This window comes from Xyrauchen texanus, chromosome 36 (assembly GCF_025860055.1).
Source record: "Xyrauchen texanus isolate HMW12.3.18 chromosome 36, RBS_HiC_50CHRs, whole genome shotgun sequence".
Classification (NCBI taxonomy): domain Eukaryota; kingdom Metazoa; phylum Chordata; class Actinopteri; order Cypriniformes; family Catostomidae; genus Xyrauchen; species Xyrauchen texanus.
The window spans coordinates 32,010,918-32,035,090 of NC_068311.1; the positions used below are offsets into that span (position 1 = coordinate 32,010,918).

General features: G+C 40.1%; 1 protein-coding gene across 1 annotated transcript in view; it reads right to left on the minus strand.

Moving 5' to 3' along the window:
• Nucleotides 1-987: 987 nt before the first annotated feature.
• The window catches only part of LOC127629426 (ADP-ribosylhydrolase ARH1-like), a 30,304-nt gene continuing 7,118 nt past the window's right edge, over nucleotides 988-24,173 (minus strand). Inside the window, exons 2-8 of the mRNA XM_052106513.1 lie at nucleotides 13,881-13,995; nucleotides 13,577-13,685; nucleotides 13,382-13,480; nucleotides 13,031-13,136; nucleotides 10,572-10,838; nucleotides 7,999-8,213; nucleotides 988-2,009 (exon numbers count right to left, since the gene is read on the minus strand). Of these exons, the coding sequence (XP_051962473.1) occupies nucleotides 1,861-2,009; nucleotides 7,999-8,213; nucleotides 10,572-10,838; nucleotides 13,031-13,136; nucleotides 13,382-13,480; nucleotides 13,577-13,685; nucleotides 13,881-13,995 (1,060 nt within the window). The 3' untranslated portion in view covers nucleotides 988-1,860. The remainder of the gene's footprint in view (nucleotides 2,010-7,998; nucleotides 8,214-10,571; nucleotides 10,839-13,030; nucleotides 13,137-13,381; nucleotides 13,481-13,576; nucleotides 13,686-13,880; nucleotides 13,996-24,173) is intronic.

Below are 24,173 nucleotides of genomic sequence, written 5' to 3' on the forward strand. Positions count from 1 at the left end.
AAGACCGGCTATATGCACACCAATAATCCCATGGAACCTATCAAATTATTAAAGCCCTAACATACACTTTGCAGAAAAGACACAGAGTGAATTTGACCTTCCATGTCTTAAGATCTGATGTGGTGACATTAGAAAGACAGCTGGTTAGTTGTGTATTTGAACCTGGTTCAAGTCCACCTATTGCCAATTTCACTATTCTCCCCTTATCGTTCAATGCTCCATGCATTCAATGACAGACAGTGGCTGTACATGCCATCGGAAAGTCATTTATTTGAAATAAACACAAAAGGTGTAAATAAGGTGTCTAAGGGGAGTGTGATATCACTGAAAGTAAACGCAGTGTTCTCGTTGTGATCAGGGGGCTCACTTAACGTTGGGCAGTCCAGAGAAGGGGGGCGAATGGGCGCGAATGGGCGCACACCTTTCCCAGTCTGGAACACGTGGTTTGCGGCTTTTCCCAGCAGCTTGTAATCTCACAGGTTGGCATAAAGCGAGTGTCATGGCAGCGACTCGGTTACACGTATCCAGGACCTGAAGAGACCAGGGCAGGTGTGTTTCTTCCCAATGCCAGTGATGTATTTATGTTCTGTGACAATACTTACAATATAAAGAGTGTTATTATACACAATACAAGTGAACGGTGAGTCAGATCAGTTTTTTTCCAAATCATCTGCTTTTTGTGGAAGAACATGGCATATAAATCGTTGTTTTAGATGAACAGTCACAAACAACAATGGCACAGACTGTGGGTGGACACTATAAATGAAGAGGTTTTAATTGAACAAGCAGACTTGTGGATTCATAAATCATATATGAATGAATCTTGGAAGGAAACTGATGGGACTTTTGACAGGAAAAGGAGCTTTGAATAATTAATTATACATGTAGCAACCTTCCTTTATCAGATACCCAACCCATCTGGCCTTATCTTACCCACCCTTACCCTGAGGAAATAATAAAACACAGAAAACACAAAAAAACTATTACTTTTAGTTTCTGATTAATCATTTATTTCACTGTATTTCTCATTTAAGGTTTTAAAGCACAGAATTCAGCAATCATGCATGTGTGTCCTAAATGTTTTTGGATACTGATATACTGTAGCTAATACATTAGCGAAAATTTGTATATGAAAAGGCTTGATTTCTCAACCTTCTCCAGGAAAAAACAGTAAAAAAAAAGTCCATTAAAATGTACAAAAAACAACTAAAGAGGCAATCACACAGCAACTGAGCCGGAAGTTACTGAGGCGAAATAAGCTGTCAGCAACCGTTGGAGATACGACAAATCAGGGTTATTTTTTTTGGGGGGTGGGGGGTTCAGTTAACGTTGGAGTTTTGTGTTCCTTGCCACAGTTGCCTTCAGGGGTCTAAATACAAATATAATTTACTTATTCATACTATATTTATTTTAAGGCACAATTTACAATCATGTTTTCTAATAAACTGCACTATTATGACTCTAACAGAAAAAGAAGCAGTAATATGTGTAATTTCTTAAAGCATAATTTTCTGTAAAGCTGCTTTGAATTATGTGTGTTGTGAAAAGTGCTATACAAATAAAACTGACTTTATTTTTTTTTTATGAATATAACACAAATACACTGTGATACAGCAAATATGATTTTATACAACTGGATAATGTACAGCATCTTTGCAATCTATATCAGATTAATCGCTGTATGTGTGAATGCACCTTACGGATGTAAAAACATGCAAGTTTGCTAAATAACGAGTTAATCGCTTATAAAGACTGACATACCTTATTTTACTGAATTAGTTAAAAACCCAAATTATTTGAATTCCATCTTTTTCTGTGTATATATGAGGCGTGTTGTCCTGTGTGAGTTTTGCCTCTTCATTAGTGAGAAAGAGCATAAAGTTCTTTAGCCGTGCTCTCCATTCGGTCCCTGTACTCCAGGTTACAATAGTTAGACTTGGGCACTCCCCCTGTCCCGTACAGCAGACCCCAACAGCAGCAGGCGATCACTGCGGTGCTGTCACTGTCTCCTGTAGAAAGAGAATGGTGCAAAGACTTTCAGTTCAACAGACAAATATTATTGAAGTAATAGTTCACCCAAAAAATTGTATTCTGTCAACATTTAATTACTGTCATTAAAAACCCATTTAACTTTAGGAAATACAAAAAGGGGATGTTTTAAAGAATGTCGAGATTGTGGAATAAAGGGGTGGGAATTGTAAGGAATTTAACAGCTGACATCACTGGACGTCCTGTTGCTGACGGCACACTGCATGAGTGTTTGTAGCATGCTTAGGCTGCTTATTCTTTTTCTCATATGTTCGTAGTTTTATCCTTTGTCATTTTACCACGTTTCAGGTTTTTCCGCTTTTCTAACTTTTCATCTGCGTGTATTTTACCTGTTGCTGCTAGTGCCTAGCTCGAGTCTGTGTTTGTAATGGCTCACTAAACCCTCACTAAATAATTTAGAAAAAAATGTATTAAGGTCAAACTTGAACAAAAGCAAATTAAAGATACACATCATATAAAAATAGGGCTACTAAACATTAAATCTCTTTCTACCAAAGCACAATTTACAGTGAAGTTTTTGGTGTTACTCAGAGGACAGGATATAAGTGTAAGTCTTTTGAACTAATAATGCTTAATGTGACACCGTCAGATATAAATAAAAAAACTCTGTCGTCTTTTGTCCTTGCTACAATGTATAGATCACCCAGGTCTTATTCTGATTTCCTTAGTGAAATTGCAAATTTTTTATCAGATCTTGTATTTACTGTAGATAGAGCTTTAATTGTTGGGGACTTCAACATTCACATAGATAATGAAAATGACACATTGGGATTAGCATTTATCGATATGCTCAACTCTCTTTGAGTCAGACAAACAGGACCATAAACATCGCCATAATCATATGCTAGATTTAATTCTGTCATATGGAGTTGATGTTGATAATGTAGAAATTCTGCAGCAGAGTGATGTCATCTCGGATCATTACCTCGTCTCTTGTATGCTGCGATCATCTAATGTTACTCAATCTACACCACGCTATCGTTCAGGTAGAACTATTCTTTCGACCACTAAAGATAACTTCACTAATACTCTTCCAGATCCTCATACACTCAATAAACCCCAAAGCCCAGAAGAACTTGATGAAATAACAAAAAATATAAATGCAGTCTTCTCTAGCAGTCTTGATATTGTTGCCCCACTTCGGTTAAAGAAAATTAAAGAAATAAACCCTGCACCACGGTACAATGATCACACTCATGCTCTCAAGAGAGCAGCTCGGAAAATGGAGCGCATGTGGAGTATTCTAATTTTGCACTTATCAGAGTTACAAATGACTTGCTCTTATCATTTGATCGCGGCTGCATTACTCTTCTAGTGCTTTTAGATCTTAGTGCTGCATTCGACACGATAGATCACGACATTCTCTTGAATAGGCTGGAGAATTATGTTAGCATCTGTGGAGTTGCATTAGCATGATTTAGGTCATATTTAGCAGATGGCTACCACTTTGTCTATGTAAATGAGGAATTGTCAAACCAAACAAAAGTATGGAGTGCCACAGGGATCAGTTTTAGGGCTTCTGCTTTTCTCCTTGTATATGCTTCTTCCCCTGGGAGATATTATCAGGAATCGTGGAATAAGTTTCCACTGTTATGCCGACGATACACAACTTTATATTTCTTCAAAACCTGATGAAATTTCACAATTCTCCAAATTAGCAGAGTGTATCAATGAAATAAAAGATTGGATGGCCACAAATTTCCTTCTACTCAATTCTGACAAAACAGAGGTTCTAATTATTGGACCAAAAAACTCTAAAAATAAGCCGCTAAAATATAATTTGACTCTAGATGGATGTTCTGTTACATCATCTTCAACAGTGAAGAACTTAGGTGTTATGTTTGATACCAATCTGTCCTTTTGAAAATCAAATTTCTAATGTTTGTAGAACAGCATTCTTCCACCTAAGAAATATTGCTAAATTATGGCACATGCTCTCTGTTGCTGATGCCGAAAAACAAATTCATGCGTTCGTGACCTCAAGACTAGATTATTGTAATGAATTACTGGGAGGATGTCCAGCAAGATCAATAAATAAACTTCAATTGGTTCAAAATGCAACAGCCAGAGTGCTAACAAGAACCAAGAAATATGATCATATTAGCCTTATTTTATAATCGTTACATTGGCTACCTGTTAAATTCCATATTAATTTTAAAATTCTGTTAACTACTTACAAAGCTTTGAATGGTCTAGCTCTGCAGTACTTAAGTGATCTTCTGTCACGCTATATTCCAACACGTTCATTAAGATCGCAAAATTCTGGCCTGTTAATAGTTCCTAGAATATCAAAATCCACAAAAGGAGGTAGATCCTTTTCATATTTGGCTCCTAAACTATGGAATAGTCTCCCAAACACTGTTCGGGACTCAGACACACTCCCTCAGTTTAAGTCTAGACTAAAGATTCGGCTATTTAGCCAGGCATACACCTAATTTATCCTCCAACCCACAATTAGGCTGCTTTAGTTGGGTCTGCCGGAACCAGAAACATTGATCATGATTTATAACTCTGCAATAAATGTAATGGCATCTATGCTAATATTATTTTATTTGTTTCCCTGTCTCAACCTCGGGACTCCTATCCTGAGGTCACCAGAACCAGCTGGATCCAGCACCATTCCTGCTTCGGTGTTGGACTCCACTGCTACGTGTCGCTGAATTATGATGACTAAATGCAGCCGGGGCCAGCCAAACATCACTTCAGTCTATTATGATGGACTTCAGAGGATGAACTGATGGCAACTCCAACCATAAGACATGGGATACTTCATATGCCATTGTCTGAACCTTGGATTTAGGATGGACCACACCAAACCTCACTGAAATTACCGGCCAGGTTAAACTGCGTTTCATATCCCCGATCTCTGCCTGCATCACCTCGGCCTATTGATGGACTACGATCTTGAAATGGAATACATAGACTAACAATTGCCAACAAAAGCCTTCATCAGCCAATTAACAAGGTCAACTGCATCTATGTGAACTTCTGCAGTTAATCCAGGATGGATTTCAAAGACATTGGTCATTAATCTTACAGTTCAAACAAAATCGATGTTTAAACACTGACCCTTAACACATAGTTTAATCATTTTAAACCATGAATTTAACTATTCATAAGTAATATTTACATTATATTCATGATGTTAGCCAGAGGGGAACTGGCCCCCACAGTGAGTCTGGTTTAGGGTTAGGGCGGGGTTAGTCAGAGGGGAACTGGCCCCCACAGTGACTCAGGCTTAGGTTGGGGTTAGTCAGCGGGGAACTGGCCCCCACAGTGAGTCTGGTTTAGGGGTGGGGTTAGTCAGAGGGGAACTGGCCCTCACAGTGAGTCTGGTTTAGGGTTAGGGTGGGGTTAGTCAGAGGGCAACTGGCCCCCACAGTGAGTCTGGTTTAGGGTTAGGGTGGGGTTAGTCAGAGGGGAACTGGCCCCCACAGTGAGTCTGGTTTAGGGTTAGGGCGGGGTTAGTCAAAGGGGAACTGGCCCCCACAGTGACTCAGGTTTAGGCTTAGGTTGGGGTTAGTCAGAGGGGAACTGGCCCCCGCAGTGAGTCTGGTTTAGGGGTGGGGTTAGTCAGAGGGGAACTGGCCCCCGCAGTGAGTCTGGTTTAGGGTTAGGTTGGGTTTAGTCAGAGGGGAACTGGCCCCCACAGTGAGTCTGGTTTAGGGTTAGGGCGGGGTTATTCAAAGGGGAACTGGCCCCCACAGTGACTCAGGTTTAGGCTTAGGTTGGGGTTAGTCAGAGGGGAACTGGCCCCCGCAGTGAGTCTGGTTTAGGGGTGGGGTTAGTCAGAGGGGAACTGGCCCCCACAGTGAGTCTGGTTTAGGGTTAAGTTGGGTTTAGTCAGAGGGGAACTGGCCCCCACAGTGAGTCTGGTTTAGGGTTAGGTTGGGGTTAGTCAGAGGGGAACTGGCCCCCACAGTGAGTCTGGTTTAGGGTTAGGTTGGGGTTAGTCAGAGGGGAACTGGCCCCCACAGTGAGTCTGGTTTAGGGTTAGGTTGGGGTTAGTCAGAGGGGAACTGGCCCCCACAGTGAGTCTGGTTTAGGGTTAGGGCGGGGTTAGTCAGAGGGAAACTGGCCCCCACAGTGAGTCTGGTTTAGGGTTAGGTTGGGGTTAGCCAGAGGGGAACTGGCCCCCACAGTGTGTCTGGTTTAGGGTTAGGTTGGTGTTAGTCAGAGGGGAACTGGCCCCCACAGTGAGTCTGGTTTAGGGTTAGGGTGGGGTTAGTCAGAGGGGAACTGGCCCCCACAGTGAGTCTGGTTTAGGGTTAGGTTGGGGTTAGTCAGAGGGGAACTGGCCCCCACAGTGAGTCTGGTTTAGGGTTAGGTTGGTGTTAGCCAGAGGGGAACTGGCCCCCACAGTGAGTCTGGTTTAGGGTTAGGTTGGGGTTAGTCAGAGGGGAACTGGCCCCCACAGTGAGTCTGGTTTCTCCCAAGGTTATTTTTCTCCATTAATCAACATTGTATGGAGTTTTAACTTGCTCACTGGGGTTATAAACACAATTATTATTTAATAACTTTTTTTTTTACACGATTAACAGCTCTGACCTTCACTTCACTTCACACAAACACCTCCTGATACTCAACTTGCACTTAAGATCTGTGACGAAGAGGTGTGCCCCATCTTTCGGAAACAAAAGACTAGGAAAGGTTCAGGCCCAGATGATGTTTCACCCACGTGTCTTAGATCCTGTGCTAACCAACTGTCCCCCCTCTTCACACAGATCTTCAAAAATATCACTGGAGCAGTGTGAATTCCCATGCTGCATCAAACGCTCAATCATCATTACTGTCCCAAAGAAACTAAAAATCACAGGAATGAATGACTACAGACATGTCGCCTTGACGTCTGTGGTCATGAAATAATTTGAGAGACTGGTGTTGGCCCACCTGAAGGACATCACTGACAAACAATTATATTCTTTCATCTTTTTATTGAACACATCCCATTAAACATTCACAGTGCTGTGGAAAACGTAAGTGAACTCTTGTATTTAATAACTGGTCGATCCTCCTTTGGCAACAGTAACCTCAACCAAGTGTTTCTGGTAGCTGCGGATTACACCTGCACAACATTCAGGATTTTGGCCCATTCTTCCTTTCAGAACTGCTTCAGATCAGACATATTCTTAGGATGTCTGGTGTCTCTCTTGAGGTCATTCCACAGCATCTCTATTGGGTTAATGTCTGGGCTCTGACTGGGACAATCCAAAAGGAGGAATTTTTTTAAGTCATTCTATAGTGGATTTACTTCAGTGTTTAGGGTCATTGTCCTGCTGCATCAACCAACTTCTACTAATCTTCAGCTGGTGCACAGCCACCCTGACATTGTCCTGTAGGATATCTTGATATACTTGGGAATTCATTTGCTTGATGATGGCAAGCAATCCATCCCTGAAGCAGCACCAAATCATGACACTCCCTCCACTGTACTTCACCGTTGGGATGATGTTTTCATGTTGGTATGTGGTGCCCTTTTTATGCCATGCGTAGTGCTGCATGTTGACATCGGGTCAGTTTTTTGGGGGGGACCTAGCTAGTGTAGTGTGCATGCAGAACATTTCAGGTTTGAGACTTCTCTTATTTTTTATGGGGGCGAGAATGTGCAATTTTTTTAAATTCCCTTCAATTTCGTGTTGGTTATCTCTAGTGGGAGATAGGAACATTACATTTTCACAAGTCCTCTATAGTAGCATTCTACTGTAAAAAAAAAAAAGAATTTGTTTGAGATTCCACTAGTTACAGAGCTAGGGCTAGTAGAAATCTGTGGGAATGCCTATTTTATTCATTCATTTTAAGAAATGAATAATGAATAATAAAACTGCATTGCAAAATTCCAGGTTTTTCAGGACATGTGGGAACCCTAGCATCGCATCAAGCCACATGGTAATCTGTTTGTGCAGTGCTCCATGAAGTCAAACACCTAAAGTTAATGGACTGCCTACTGACCTCCATGAAATGCTGCTCGACTCATTAGCTCCTCCCAGTCTGATCCTGCCCCCAACAGAGAATCCAGAGCTATCATTGGAGCATCGTGACCGCAGCTACCCGCCCACCCAGACAGGCTGAAACTCTTGTAGGTCCTGTCTCGTTCAGCTAAACCGTATGGTTCAGGCCAGACAACTGGACCAGTACCAGAAGACAATCCCCGGAGATCCAAATACCTTAAGAAGAAATTAAAATATTTCACATGTGAAGATTTTAATGGTCAAATTATAGGAATATTTCAAACAAAAATTAACATTCCGTCATTATTTACTCGCCCTCAATGTCATTCCACACCCCTATGAATTTCTTTATTTGGAACACAAATGGAGATGCTTTAAAGAATGTTGTGATCATTGATTTCCATAGCAGTTTAAAAAGCACCCAAAAGTTGTCCATGTGACTCACACCTCATAGCCCAAGTTTTCTGAAGGCTTCTGATAATAACAGACAAAAATTCAAGTTGTTACCAGAAGTCATGCAAGTGCAGCTCCTATCAACTTGAATGGGGAAAGACCAATCATAGAACATGTTTCAAATCAGCAGTAAAATCAAGGTCCACTACTACAATAGTAGTACTACTAATAAAACCTTCAAAAAGTTTAACAAATCTCAAACATTTCTGATTTATAAAACAGCTAAAACAGTGTAATGTTCCACTATATTTATTTACAGTTTGGACATGAACTTTATTACCATGTGCTGGTGGAATCTCCAAACTGCAAATGTAGGAATTGAATTTAGACTTTGCTCTGAGAATTGGCGTGGTTTTGAAATGTCTTAGCGCAATGACCAACTTCTCAGGAAAATAGAAAATTGCGCTTTGTGCCACTTCATTTACATACTGTACAGCCACAGATAGACCAAACAGTCCCACCCACGGCCACCTGCACTTTGTGCTGGCACAAAAATAGCACTTAGAATTAACTGGTCGAGTTCATCAATGGCTTGATTTGATTTTAGAGTGAATAACAACCAGAGATGGGCCATTAAAATGAATGGGAGAAATTGAAAAGCCCAACGGCATTCAATGGTCAACGGATGTAGATAGGGAGTCCCGCCTTACAGGTAAAAGAGCAAATCACCTTTTAGATACAGACATTGCCTGTCAATCAACTCGAGAACGTGCATGCGCATTAGCTATACAAGCTGGGAAAATGGTAAAGGTAAAGAAGCAGCATTTATGATACCAGTATTGTCAGATTTTAGTGCTGATCTTGATCAACAGTTTTTGAGATTTTGGTCTTTCTCCATTCAAGTAGATGGGAGCTGCACTGTCATGACCGGAAATATCCTCCGGAGAGTGTTCCAAACATGGACTGACTCGCTAGAAAGGGGCTTTGACTGGACAAAGCTCAACAAAATCATTGAGAAGCGCTTTTCAAACTTCTTTTAGCTTGACACAGCATTTTAAAGCTCAAGGGCCGTTCAGACCAAATGCATTCTTGTGCTAAAAAAGCTAGATGCAACTCTATACATCCAACAGTATGAAGGGATCTCGAGACACACTTTTAAAAGTTGAGGTTCCTTTGTTTAGGTTTTAGGTTCCATTGTTTACCTTAAACAATGTCTAAAAAGGTGGCACTAAAAAAAACAGCTAGATGAGGTGCAGTAAAGACCAAATCTGTCATATTCTTCATATGAATGGGCTATGGGGTAGGGTGGTAAGACGGAAGCCTTTTCTTACAAAGAAAAACATCCAAGCCCGGCTAAAGTTTGCAAAAACAAACATCAAGTCTCCCAAAAGCACGTGGGAAAATGTGTTATGGTCTGAAGAAACCAAGGTTGAACTTTTTGGCCATAATTCCAAAAGGAATGTTTGGCGTAAAAACAACACTGTACATCACCCAAAGAACACCATACCCACAGTGAAGCATGGTGGTGGCAGCATCATGCTTTGGGGCTGTTTTTCTTCAGCTGGAACCAGTCAGGGTGGAGGGAATTATGAACAGTTCCAAATACCAGGCAATTTTGGCACAAAACCTTCAGGCGTTTGTTAGAAAGAAGAAGATGAAGATGGAAGTTCACCTTTCAGCATGACAATGACCCAAAGCACGCATCCAAATCCACAAAAGCATGGCTTCACCAGAAGAAGATTAACGTTTTGGAATGGCCCAGCCAGAGCCCAGACCTGAATCCAATTGAACATCTGTGGGGTGATCTGAAGAGGGCTGTGCACAGGAGATGTCCTCGCAATCTGACAGATTTGGAGCGCTTTTGCAAAGTAGAGTGGGCAAATATTGCCACGTCAAGATGTGCCATGCTAATAGACTCCTACCCAAAAAGACTGAGTGCTTCAACAAAGTATTAGTTTAAGGGTGTTCACACTTATGCAACCAGGTTATTGTGAATTTTTTTTATTTTTCCCCCTCAAAGATTTCAGTTTGTTTTTCCAATTGAAATGTTCAAGTTATAGATCACATTAAAGGTGGAAAAAGTTCTGACATGATTTATCTTTGTCTCATTCTTTTACATCACAAGAACCTGGCATTTTAACAGGGGTGTGTAGAATTTTTATATCCACTGTAGTTTCTCACCATTTCCATTTGTCAGTAAAGTAGCCCCAGTCTTTCTCGGTCTCGCCAACAGCATATCCTGCAGTCTGTACATACTGCTTTGCTACAGGACAAGCTTCCTCCAACAAACCCAAACCCCAGCTCATGACTGGTCTGCGCTGGACCGCATAGGCAGAGAACAAAGCTGCAGCCACAGCTCCGAGAAATCCGGTTGGATGATTATGAGTCATTCGTCCAGTCTCCACAGCAACCGCAACCAGTGAGGACAACTGCTCAGGATTAGGGTATCTGAGGAGCAAAGACACTTACTGTAGCTAACAAACAACACCACTGCTAAATTACGGCCGTGCAAAACTACATGTTTTCGAAATCTGTCTTAAGGAAGCCCTGTATAATTAGGCCAGCTTCAGGTTCACCCATCATCAGACACACGTTTTTTATGGGGCTTTTACATCAGATGCATTTTTGCATTCAAAAAAATGCAGTGTGCAATAGAATGGAACAGATTGCAGGGTCTAATTTGACACCCAGTTTTAACAGTGTAATGTTCATTGCGTGAGGCACTCAAAAATAATGTGAATCGTGAGTTATCAAAGAGTATTCACTGTGCAAACTGTCTAGCAGCTACAGCACAGCATGCTAATTGAAGCAGTGTCACTAAAATATTGAAACTAATCAACCTTACCCACTGACTAGCAGTGTTGCCAATATGGGGAATTTGTCACAAAATTTAGCGACATTCTCATGTTTGCTGCAACTATTAATGGGGTTTTGCACTAAGGAGCTATTTTGGCTATGCTATTTAAATATATCTTGTGACTTTGAGCAAATACACACGCAAGTCATCAGAAATCATCTACTTGAAATCTTGGGACTGTGAACTCCATCCTTCACATATGATATGGCCTTTTAGCTTGCAGCAAAAGCTGTTGAAATTACAGTCTTCCACCTAATGTCATTCACAAAGTCAGAACAATGGCATCACACAAGGAGAAATTGAAGATCTTACAGACTTGTTTTATCTAAAACACGCATTTACCTTTTTACTGTATATTTAGCTAATCGTTATTGGCCAAATAAAGTTAGCCATCCCTGTGCCAAATATACTGTATTTAACCTTATAACGCTGTGTGTATCAAATATGATACGCAACATTTGACGGTTCCAGTTTCACTCTCTGTTCAAGCTGACGAGCCAAACAACCTATGGTATGCAAGTTTCAAATGTTTATGGCACCATCTAATGGTTATCTGAGAAAAAAGTGGTTTCAATGTTTATATCGATCTATTTGTGGCAGATTGGCGTGAAAAGTGACTCTTGTTGGGATAAATTACATCTTATTTTAATAAAGTAAAAGTGATGGCAATGATTATATTGCTACTGATATTTTAAAATGAATATTTGCTGAATATAAGCTACTTGTGCTTAGTTAAAATGTTTTATATTATTTTATTGAAACCCCCCTTTGAAAATTCTGACATTTTATAAGATGTATTTAAAGTGTGAAATAATATTTCTGTGTATTTTCATATATGCAGTCTGCCCCGTCTTTATAAAGATCTCATTATTTTACATTAAAAGCTATTATAATGTCACCTTACCACAAGTTCTTGAGACCCAGAAAAAAAAGTTGAACAATTTCCCTTTTTTAAATGTCAATAGAGTGTTTGGTGCATAAAATATATATGATAAAAAATGTTTATTGAAAAATAAATTGTATTGTGATAAATTTCAACCCATATTTATTGACCAAGGAGTGGAAGTTGTCCTGGTCAAACTCTCAAACATTTGGTATCTCTGAAAAGCCCAAAGAGTCATCTGATAATACCCCAAGATTTACCCCTGTACAAAAACCTCAATATCAAATGTCCTATGGGGGCCTGGGTAGCTCAGGAAGTAAAGGCGCTGACTATCACACCTGGTGTCGCGAGTTTGAATCCAGGGCGTGCTGAGTGACTCCAGTTAGGCTTCCAAAGCAACCAAATTGGCCCGGTCGCTAGGGAGGATAGATCACATGTGGTTGCTATAATGTGGTTCGCTCTCGATGGGGCGCGGGATGAGTTGTGCGTGGATGCCCTGGAGAATTGCGTTAACAAGCATTATGTGTCCGCAGTAACGCGCTAAACAAGCCACGTGATAAGTTGCGTGGATTGACTGTCTCAGACGCAGAGGCAACTGAGATTCTCTACACCACCATGAGGACTTTGAGCACATTGGGAATTGGGCATTCCAATTTGGAAAAAAAAAAATGTCCTATACAAAAATAAATCGCTGGGCCTCAGGAGGATAATGACCTTAAGTCTAATATATCAAATATGATACATAAAGTGTATGATTTTATTTTTTTTAACGATTTCTTTTTATAATTTGTCTAAATGGAACTAAAAACAGTTCAATGTCAAAAAATAGAATTCTCTGACAATTCATATGTCAGGCTTTACAGGGTTAATAATACAAATGCAAACATGTTTGACCCTCACCTAAGGCCGATGCACATGGCCCTCATAGCTGCCCCACACCCTGCGCCCCTTGGATTGTAGGGGACCCTGTAACCCCCTTCAGTGCCCGGACGCAACTGTGAAGCCCCTTTACACAGAGAAAGCATTTATAAAAGAAGGAGACAAGATATGAATGGACAACACACAAGAACCTACACTGTCACAATATATAATATTTCCTTCTTTAATAAGCTTCAATGCAGTTAGATTCTTTTTGTTCTTTACATCCTAGAATAAAGATGTGATAATGGTCTTGATCAACCCTTAAGTGGATTTTGGTGTAATATGTGATTACAGACAGAAAAGCTGCCCTAATTAAAAACCTTTTTTTACCCAGAATGCATGTATGTCCTGGTGCCCTGTTGTCCATGTCCTTCATTGCCTCCACATAACGCAAGGCAACCTCATGAAGTAACGCCTCACCTTCTTTACCTGCAAGACAACAATGACGACTCCTTAATGACCTTTAAGTGAAATCAACATCATCATTCTGTTTTCCTGTCCAAACACATCGAATGATGGACCAACCTGTTGCTAGAGCTTCAGCAGTTGCCAGGTGAAGCACTGTGTCGTCACTAACAGGCCAATCAGGAAGCTTCACACAGATCTTTTTCAGTCCTCCGAGGTTTTGCAGTTCCTATTTGAACATGATAAATTACTGATGGCAAATACTGACCAGCATTAAAGGAATATTCTGGTTGCTCACATTTATCAGTTCAAAAACACGTGACAAAACATTTAAAAATAAATTATTTGGTATTCTTCTAGGTTGAAGATGTACCAATAAATTAAACAGAAAATAGTTGTATGCTGTAATTGTAGTTTGTCAGACCTTGTGGATGGCAGGACCGGATTTGTTAAATTCCCACAGCCCATTCCTGTATCCCATCGCATCTCCTACACCACTGAGCAGCATGCCCGCTATATAATGTTCCTTAGAGACAGGTCTGCAAGAACATCCATCCATTAATATCCACACATTATAGGTGCCATGCGACACTCACTTGAGGTCTGGTAAGGCTACCACGGTACAACCAAAGTTTTCTGAACATGGCACCATGGTAATCCCATATAGTGTTCTGGAAATCTACTATAGTAATACCAAGGTTTTTAACCAAGCACCACACTGCGGTAAAGTTGGTTTCAAACATAACATTTCTTCTCTCAATAGCTTTCTAATGGTGGGTCAAAAAAGGTTGGTATCAGTTAATTATTACTATTGGCAAGTATATCAATCAGCTACAATGCTGTTTTCTCTTCAACAACGTTTTTAAAATGTTTACAAAAGCATTGATCTCTATGGATGGTGGGTGAACAATCTTTAAGGGACCGTCTCCAAATATTGGCTCTATTTTCTATTATTGAGTTTGCAAAGCACAGCGGTATGACCATCTTATCCAATTTCCGTGACAGCGCTAATTCTAAGAGCAATTTTCTAGCCAGCACAAGTGGGCGAGATTGGGAGTGTACGTGTTGTGCTACTGTGGGTGTATTGTATATAAATTAGGTGACGCAAATCGCAATTTGTTATTATCCTGAGAAATATGCAATTGCGCCAAGACGTTTTAATATCAGCTGCGGCACATGGAGGGCTAAACACTGGCATGCCTGCAATGGCGAGAGAGGTAGACTATTTTATTTATATAAATTCCGCACCTGCATTTCAATCTACATCTTGACATAATCCTTCCTCATGATCACGGAGCGTGTTTTCATGAGCAGAATGGGAGGCTAAACAACAAGTTAAAATATGACGAGACTTCAATATACCCAACAGACTCGTGCAACACGCGTAAGCCATTCACACATCACGAGCCAGCAGAGCTTCACTTTCTATTAATCGCAGAAGTTGTTCAGGCTGCGCGATTGACAGCCTCCATTCAGTGTTTCATTTGTTTCGTTTTACTTTCAGAATAACACGTGATGAAATAAGGAAAACACCACAATTAATCTTTGAGATTTCCAACCCCGCATTACAGGGACACCCTCCTTAAACCACGGTCACACTAAAATGACATTAAACGATTAAAAGAGAAAACATAAACCCACATCGTGGGATTCAAAATTTAAGTCTATTCAAAATATAAATTAAACCTGGAAATAAAGTTTCAGTATTTTACGTGTGCGATTCACCGAAAAGGACTAAATAGATGATCGGCTTGTGATGCACGAATGTCTTTCACGCGCAGCACAATTCTTGTCACACTTTAAAAGTGTTTAACCTCCCATTCAGCTGGCGAAACCATGATGCATGATCATAAAGGAGGATTACATCAAGATGTAGATTGGAATACAGGTGCAAAAAACTTCATATACTGTAAATAATATAGCCTGCTCCTCTCTCGCTGTTGCTTGCATGCTAGTGATTACATGATTACAATTACAAAATATAAGAAATATTTAAGATTCCACACAACTGGGGGTCTGGGTAGCTCAGGAAGTAAAGACTATCACACTTGGAGTCGTGAGTTTGAATCCAGGGCAGTGCTGAGTGACTCCAGTCAGGGTTCCTAAGCAACCAAATTGGCCCGGTTGCTAGGGAGGGTAGTCACATGGGGTAACCAAATTGGCCCGGTTGCTAGGGAGGGTAGAGTCACATGGGGTAACCTCCTCGTGGTTGCTATAATCTGGTTCTCGCACTTGGTGGGGTGCATGGGGAGCTGTGTGTGGACACCGTGGAGAATAGTTTGAAGCTTCCACATGCGCCATGTCTCCGCAGTAACGTGTATAGTATGTTTTTATATCAAAGTACTTATATGAGTTTCCTGGCCTTTGTGTGACCCAGGAGAGAGCATATGAGGTTACTATAATTGTTGATGCTGCAAAAACCACAAAGAGCACCCAGCTGTAACAAAATAATGAGGCTATGGACCTTGAAACACAGCTGAAGATAAAGAGTAAAAACAACTAGTGGTCAAATTAATTAAAAAGACTAAAGCCAAGTTTCTACCAGGAAAAAGATATCAAAAGGCTCTGTGAGATAATGGTGTCGAATAATATCCATTGGTTACAAAAATAATGAAGGGGCGTAGAAATTAGGTAATGCCAGATAACAAACTGTATAGAAGAGTCAGAATAGACAGCTGGCCTTCTCAAGTTTGTTGGTGACACAATAAACTTCAACTTTGGCATCTGGAAACCTGGACTCTGAGTTTTCTTGCATTTTAGAGAGATTCTTCAAAGATTTTCCATGACACGTGCTCAACGAGTCACGCGATAAGATGCACGGATTGGGGGTCTCAGATGAGGAGGCAAATGAGGTTCGTCACTGAGTCGCTACACCACCACGAGGACTTAGAGCACATTGGGAATTGGGCATTCCAAATTAGGGAGAAAAAAAAAATATATATATATATATATATATTTATATATTCCACACAATGTATGATCAAAATCAAAATCAAATCACTTTATTGTCACACTACCACGTACACAAGTGCAACAGTAGGTGAAATTCTTGTGTGCAGGTCCGAGCAACACTGCAGTCATGACAGTGACGAGACATATATTAATTACAGTAAACAATATATTTACACAACAACAATTTACATATCAAATGTACACATACTTACACAACACTATAATTATATACAATGTACAGTAGACAATACACACAATATAGAATACACAATATACAATAAGTAAAGAGTATATAATATATATATATATATATATATATATAAAATGTAAAGTAGTTGTATTGAGGAGAATATGTTGACAGTCCAGTGTGAGATTATAGATTAATAAAGTGCAGTGCAAATTATTGATCGTGAGAGATCAATTGTTAAACAGTCTGACTGCTTAGGGGAAGAAGCTGTCATGTAGTCGGCTGGTGCGGGTCCTGATGCTGCGATACCGCCTGCCTGATGGTAGCAGTGAGAACAGACCATGACTCGGGTGGCTGGAGTCTCTGATGATCCTCCGAGCTTTTTTCACACACCGCCTGTTATATATATCCTGGAGGGAGGGAAGCTCACCTCTGATGATGTTTCTGGCAGTTCGCACCACCCTTTGCAGGGCTTTTGCGGTGATGCAGCCAGTCAGGATGCTCTCTACAGTACTGGTGTAGAACCGTGTGAGGATGTGGTGGTTCATTCCAAACTTCCTCAGCCGTCTCAGGAAGAAGAGGCGCTGGTGAGCCTTCTTCACAACGGCCTCCGTGTGGACGGACCATGTGAGTTCCTCAGTAATGTGGACACCGAGGAACTTGTAGCTGCTGACTCTCTCCACCGGTGCTCCATTAATGGTGATGGGGCTGTGTTCTCTGTCTTTCTTCCTGAAATCCACTACAAGCTCCTTGGTCTTACTGACGTTGAGGGAGAGCTTGTGCTCCTGACACCAGCGTGTCAGAGTGCGCACCTCCTCTCTGTAGGCTCTTTCATCATTGTCAGTGATCAGACCTACCACCGTCGTATCGTCAGCAAACTTAATGATGGCATTGGAGCTATGTGTTGCCACACAGTCATGCGTGTATAGTGAATACAGGAGTGGACTGAGAACACAGCCCTGCAGGGCTCCAGTGTTGAGGGTCAGTGATGAGGAGGTGTTGCTGCCCATTCTAACCACCTGACGTCTGCCTGACAGGAAATCCAGGATCCAGCTGCACAGCGAGCTGTTTAAGCCCAGAGTCCGGAGTTTCTCATCAAGCTTGGAGGGCACTATGGTGTTGAATGCTGAGCTGTGGTCTACAAACAGCATTCTCATGTATGTGTTCCTTTTTTCCAGGTGGGAGAGAGCAGTGTGAAGTGTAGATGCAATGGCATCATCAGTGGAGCGGTTGTTGCGGTAGGCAAACTGCAATGGGTCCAAAGAGGTGGGCAGAACAGGGCAGATGTAATCTCTGATTAACCTCTCAAAGCATTTGCTGATGATGGGGGTCAGAGCAACAGGACGCCAGTCATTTAAGCAAGTGATTGTGGCTTGCTTCAGTACAGGCACAATGGTTGATGTTTTGAAGCATGTGGGACTACAGACAGGGAGAGGGACAGAATGAAAACGTCTGTAAAAACACCTGCTAGTTGATTCGCGCACGCTCTGATGACGCGGCCCGGAATGCAGTCTGGACCCGTAGCTTTACGGATGTTCACCCGTCGGAAGGATCGGGTTACATCCACAACAGAGACGGAGAGTGAACCAACATCTGAAGCGTCAGCCGCGAGTGCTCTCTCCGCGAGAACGTGTTATTGTCCTCGAAATGAGCATAAAATGTATTAAGTTCGTCCGGGAGAGATGCAGCGGTGTTCACGGCGGAGTCTTTATTCCGTTTGTAGTCCGTGATGATGTTAATTCCCTGCCACATACTTCTAGAGTCAGTGGTGTTGAACTGACCTTCAAGTTTGTGCCTGTACTGGCGTTTGGCTTCACTGATAGTGTTACGGAGGGCATAACTGGCTTGTTTACGCTCCTCCGTGTTAGAAGAATTAAAAGCGGAGGTCCGCGCAGTGAGTGCCGTGCGAACATCGCCGTTAACCCATGGTTTCTGGTTGGAGTATATCCATATCGTTTTGGTCGGAACAACATCCTCTACGCACTTCCTGATGAAACACGTTACGCTGTCAGCGTAAACCTCGATGTCGTCATCAGAGGCGGACAGGAACATCTCCCAGTCCGCGTGATCAAAACAGTCTTGTAGCGCAGAGTCTGACTGGTCCGACCAGCACTGGATCGTTCTGAGGGTAGGTGCTTCCCGTTTCAGTTTCTGCCTGTAAGTGGGCAGAAGAAGAACGGAAGAGTGGTCCGATTTGCCAAATGGGGGGGCGGGGGAGGGATTTGTTGAAATGTACGTTCCTCTGATCACACCATGATTTGTTGATCATAAAACATACACCACCACCTCTGCTTTTACCCGAGAGGTCTTTCGCTCTGTCCGCTCTGTGTACGGAAAAGCCTGTGATTTCGATGGCCGAGTCTGGAATCTCCGCAACCTGCCAGGTTTCTGTAAGGCAGATAACACAGCAATCCCTTGTCTCTCGTTGGAAAGAGATCTGCGCTCTCAGCTCGCAGAGCTTGTTGTCCAGAGACTGAACATTTGCCAGTAGTATACTGGGTAGCGGGGGTCGATTTGCACGACGTCTTACTCTGATGAGAACGCCGGCTCTTTTTCCCCTTTTCCTTCTGCGTTTCCGCGGCCGAGCAGCCCAGACAAAGGGCTCCGCCGGCGTGTTTGTAAACAGCGGGTCGGCGTTGAGGAATTTAAAGTCCGGTTTTCGATGTGTAATTGTAGAACCAATGTCCAAAAGCGTTTGTCTGTCGTAAACAATAAGGCAGACAACATCCAAGACAAAAAAACTAAGAACTGTAAACAAAACAAACAATAAACCGCAGTGTTGTAACGGAGCTCGCAACGCAGCAGCCATACTCGGCGCCATCTTGAGTCATTTCATGATCAGTAATCAAATTTGTGACATTAACTGTTAACTCATTTTGTACAAAAAGACAGCTTTTCTTTTATTGAAGCACTAAAGATGCTTTGTGAAAATTCACATGCAGGATCGTAATTATATCATAATAATTGGGTTTTGCACACATTTTTAACCTAAGCTGTTATGCTGATAATATCATTTGTAATGAGAAATAAAAGGTTGAAATAGGGTGTGGGTGGATGGGTGGCACAGCCATTGACCAGGAAAATCAAGAATGGCACTCCCTGTCAAAAAAATTTGCCAGCCCCCGTCATAGTCATATTCTGCACAAAAAAAGGTGTCAGGCAGGGCTCCAGACTAACTTTTCCACTGGTTGCACTGGTGCTACCAACTTTCTCAGTTGGTCGCACCAGCATATGAATTGGTCGCACCTTTTTTTTTTCTGATACATGCCATGGGATTAATCAATGCATGCTAATGAATAGTGGTCTTAATCTGCATACCCTAGTTTTGTTACATTTTATAATCATTTCCTTTTCCTCTGTCGAGCGATTACTCTCATCTAACCGCTGAAAAGACGTAGGAAGGGGCTCGGTGTTTCGTGAGACACACCGGTCCCTACAGGTTTTATGTTTTTTGCTTTCATTGTGCAGTTTAAAAGACTCAATCTTAAATTGCGTAGACCCTGTAACAAATTTAGAATGACCTGCAATGGATGGGCCACACTGTTTACAGTACAAACAATGCATGGCATTAGCCTCGTATCGCAACCACGGGTACTGTCTAAGCCATTGCTGCTGGAAGTTGTGCCTTTTCTTTTTCCTTTGCTCACTCGGTTCCTCCCTGTCCGCACCTGTGCTCTCGTCATCAGTTGTGTCCAGCATCATTGACTTCCACACTTTGTTTTTTAAAGTATTCAGCAATTGACCTTTTCATTTTAATTCGTGAATTCGGAATTGGCGCGTTTCACCATCAGTATGCGATGAGCGTGACGTGTACGTTGTTTATAAATAAACTGCACGTTTCTTGCGGAAGAACACTGTAGCCGGAGCTACTTCTCTCCGTTAATGTCTATGGCGAGTCACGCAGGCACTGGGCAACATCGCAGCCAAGCCGAGCCCGGGATAAAATAGTCAGAATATAAACACTTATTATAGGTGTACCGTAGTGATTCAGGATAAGTCAAAAACACGATTTGGAAAAAGGATTCATGATGTACTCGTTCATTTTGAACATAAGTTACGGACTGCAGCAGCTGCTGTTGATACAACGGCGTTCTGTTGCGCGAGCGTCCACTCGCACAAATGCGACTACATAAAATTTGAACTCGCACATTCTCAAAAAATGGTCGCAGTCTGGAACCCTGTCAGGTTAAATAAAATAGAAGATAGCTTTACTACTTTGATTTCACAAGGAACAGCATTTATTTCTTCTCCAGTAGTCCAATGTGTTTCATTCCTCGGCTCAGTGAAATACCCTTGCAGCAAATCTAAAGAATACATCCTAAAGTTGTTGCTAAACCCATTCCAACAAAGATAAAAAGCTGGTACGAAGCCCTGTCTAGTATGGTTTAGCACTGCAACTAACGATTATTTTAATAATCGATTATTAGAACGATTATTCGACTATTCAGCGATTATTGCGACGATTAATCATCAGCAAACTATTATTCAGCTTGTGTTCTGGCTTAAAAGGTTGTATTAAATATGCTTACTAACAATAAAGAGGGGAAAAAAATCATCTTTTAAAAATACCTCTTAATAACATTCACTGAATTAAAGGGAAAAATACTTTTTATTACCTTTAATTCAGTAAAGAAATTTACTGCTAAAACTCCATTTGTATCAAGTTTTTTCTTGTTTACCATTCAAAATGGTCTAAAAATCCTTAACAAGATAAATTTACTTGAGAAGCAACAAGATATTTAGACGTGCTTTGAGAGAATATTTTTTGTAAAAGTGTATGTTGTATATAAGTGTATTTTATATAAAAGTGTATTTTATATAAGTGTATGTTGTATATAAGTGTATTTTGTATTAAATTGTATTTTGTATAAAAGTGTATGTTGTATATAAGTGTATTTTTTATATAACAAAAATATAATAATATATAAGTGTCACGATTCACTGTTGTCTGCCCTGTGTTTTGCCTCTGTCATCTGTTCCCCATGGACTACACTTCCCATAATTCCCTGCCCTCATCACTGCCAGCTGTCTTTCATTGTCTTCACCTGTGTTTCATTAAGCCATTACCCACTGTGTATATAATGCTCTGTTGTTTGCTTTTTCTTGGTCAGTTGTTGTATGAATTTAAATGTGTATGTATCCAGATCTACCATGTTTTGAATGTGCCCTTCGAGGATGTCTTTCCTGTTTATGTTCTTGTTTCCCATCGTGGAGGTTTTCTTTGTTCCTTTGTTTACCAGTCATTTGTTTTTGTTAATTTTCATTAAAATCCTTGTATACGTTGTATATAAGTGTATTTTGTGTTTGTGTGTAAGTGTATGTTGTGTATAAGTGTATTTTTTTTCACTTGGTTATACTTCTGAGAGTGTTTTAAGAGAATAGATCTTGAATTTTTACTATTATATTCAACATTCTCAGATAACAATTGTTTCTTCTGCAGTATAGCTGTTAAAGAAAATGTACATCGTTTTAAATGAGTTTTAGCTATTTTTATTGGGGAAAAAAAGCACAAAAAAAACAAACATTTATTTTGTTGCAGTGTATAATGGGGCAAAGACTCTCTCACCTTTCTGTTCACTTCAATCCATCCTTAACACACACAAAACAAACTCTCTCTTATTAAAAAAGCTGCACATCTTCACAATAAGAAATGGAAAGTGATATATTTTATGATTCAATAAGTCATCACGTTATAATCTAGCTGCATTAAGCATGTGTGCTCGAGGGATGAGTGTCCCTGTGACAGAGTGTGCATCAGCCGGTGCAGTTTCAATCTCTCCCCATTAGATCGGGACATTCACACAACTCTTAGAAGAGGCGCTGACCACACATAGAAATTACCGTTTCAGAGACTTATTTACATGATCTGCTTCTGTATTATTTGAACATTAATGAAGCTATTATGCATTAAATATAACTGCATTAAATATGCAGCAAATTAAATATAATCCATTAAAGATGTAGCGCATTAAATATAACTGCATTAAAGATGTGACGCATTAAAGATGCAACGCATTAAATATAACTGCATTAAAGATGTGACGCATTAAAGATGTGACGCATTAAAGATGTGACGCATTAAATATAACTGCATTAAAGATGCAACGCATTAAATATAACTGCATTAAAGATGTAACGCATTAAATATAACTGCATTAAAGATGCAACACATTAAATATAACTGCATTAAAGATGTAACGCATTAAAGATGCAACCCATTAAAGATGCAACTGATTAAATATAACTGCATTAAAGATGCAACGCATGAAATATAACTGCATTAAAGATGTAACGCATTAAAGATGTAATGCATTAAAGATGCAACGCATTAAAGATGCAACGCATTAAATATAACTGCATTAAAGATGTAACGCATTAAATATAACTGCATTAAAGATGCAACACATTAAATATAACTGCATTAAAGATGCAACGCATTAAATATAACTGCATTAAAGATGCAACACATTAAATATAACTGCATTAAAGATGCAACGCATTAAATATGTAACGCATTAAATATAACTGCATTAAAGATGTCATGCATTAAAGATGCAATGCATTAAATATAACTGCATTAAAGCTGTAATGCATTAAATACGTAACGCATTAAATATAACTGCATTAAAGATGCAACGCATTAAAGATGCAACGCATTAAATATAACTGCAATAAAGATGCAACACATTAAATATAACTGCAATAAAGATGCAACGCATTAAATATAACTGCATTAAAGATGCAACACATTAAATATAACTGCATTAAAGATGCAACACATTAAATATAACTGCATTAAAGATGCAACGCATTAAATATGTAACGCATTAAATATAACTGCATTAAAGATGTCATGCATTAAAGATGCAACGCATTAAATATAACTGCATTAAAGATGTAATGCATTAAATATGTAACGCATTAAATATAACTGCATTAAAGATGCAACGCATTAAAGATGCAACGCATTAAAGATAACTGCAATAAAGATGCAACACATTAAATATAACTGCAATAAAGATGCAACGCATTAAATATAACTGCATTAAAGATGCAACACATTAAATATAACTGCATTAAAGATGTAACGCATTAAAGATGTAATGCATTAAAGATGCAACACATTAAATATAACTGAATTAAAGATGCAACGCATTAAAGATGTAACGCATTAAAATGTAACTGCATTAAAGATGTAACGGATTAAATATAACTGCATTAAAGATGCAACGCATGAAATATAACTGCATTAAAGATGCAACGCATGAAATATAACCGCATTAAAGATGTAACCGCATTAAAGATGTAACGGATTAAATATAACTGCATTAAAGATGCAACACATTAAATATAACTGCATTAAAGATGTAACGCATTAAATATAACTGCATTAAAGATGCAACACATTAAATATAACTGCATTAAAGATGCAACACATTAAATATGTAACGCATTAAATATAACTGCATTAAAGATGTCATGCATTAAAGATGCAACGCATTAAATATAACTGCATTAAAGATGCAACGCATTAAAGATGCAACGCATTAAATATAACTGCAATAAAGATGCAACACA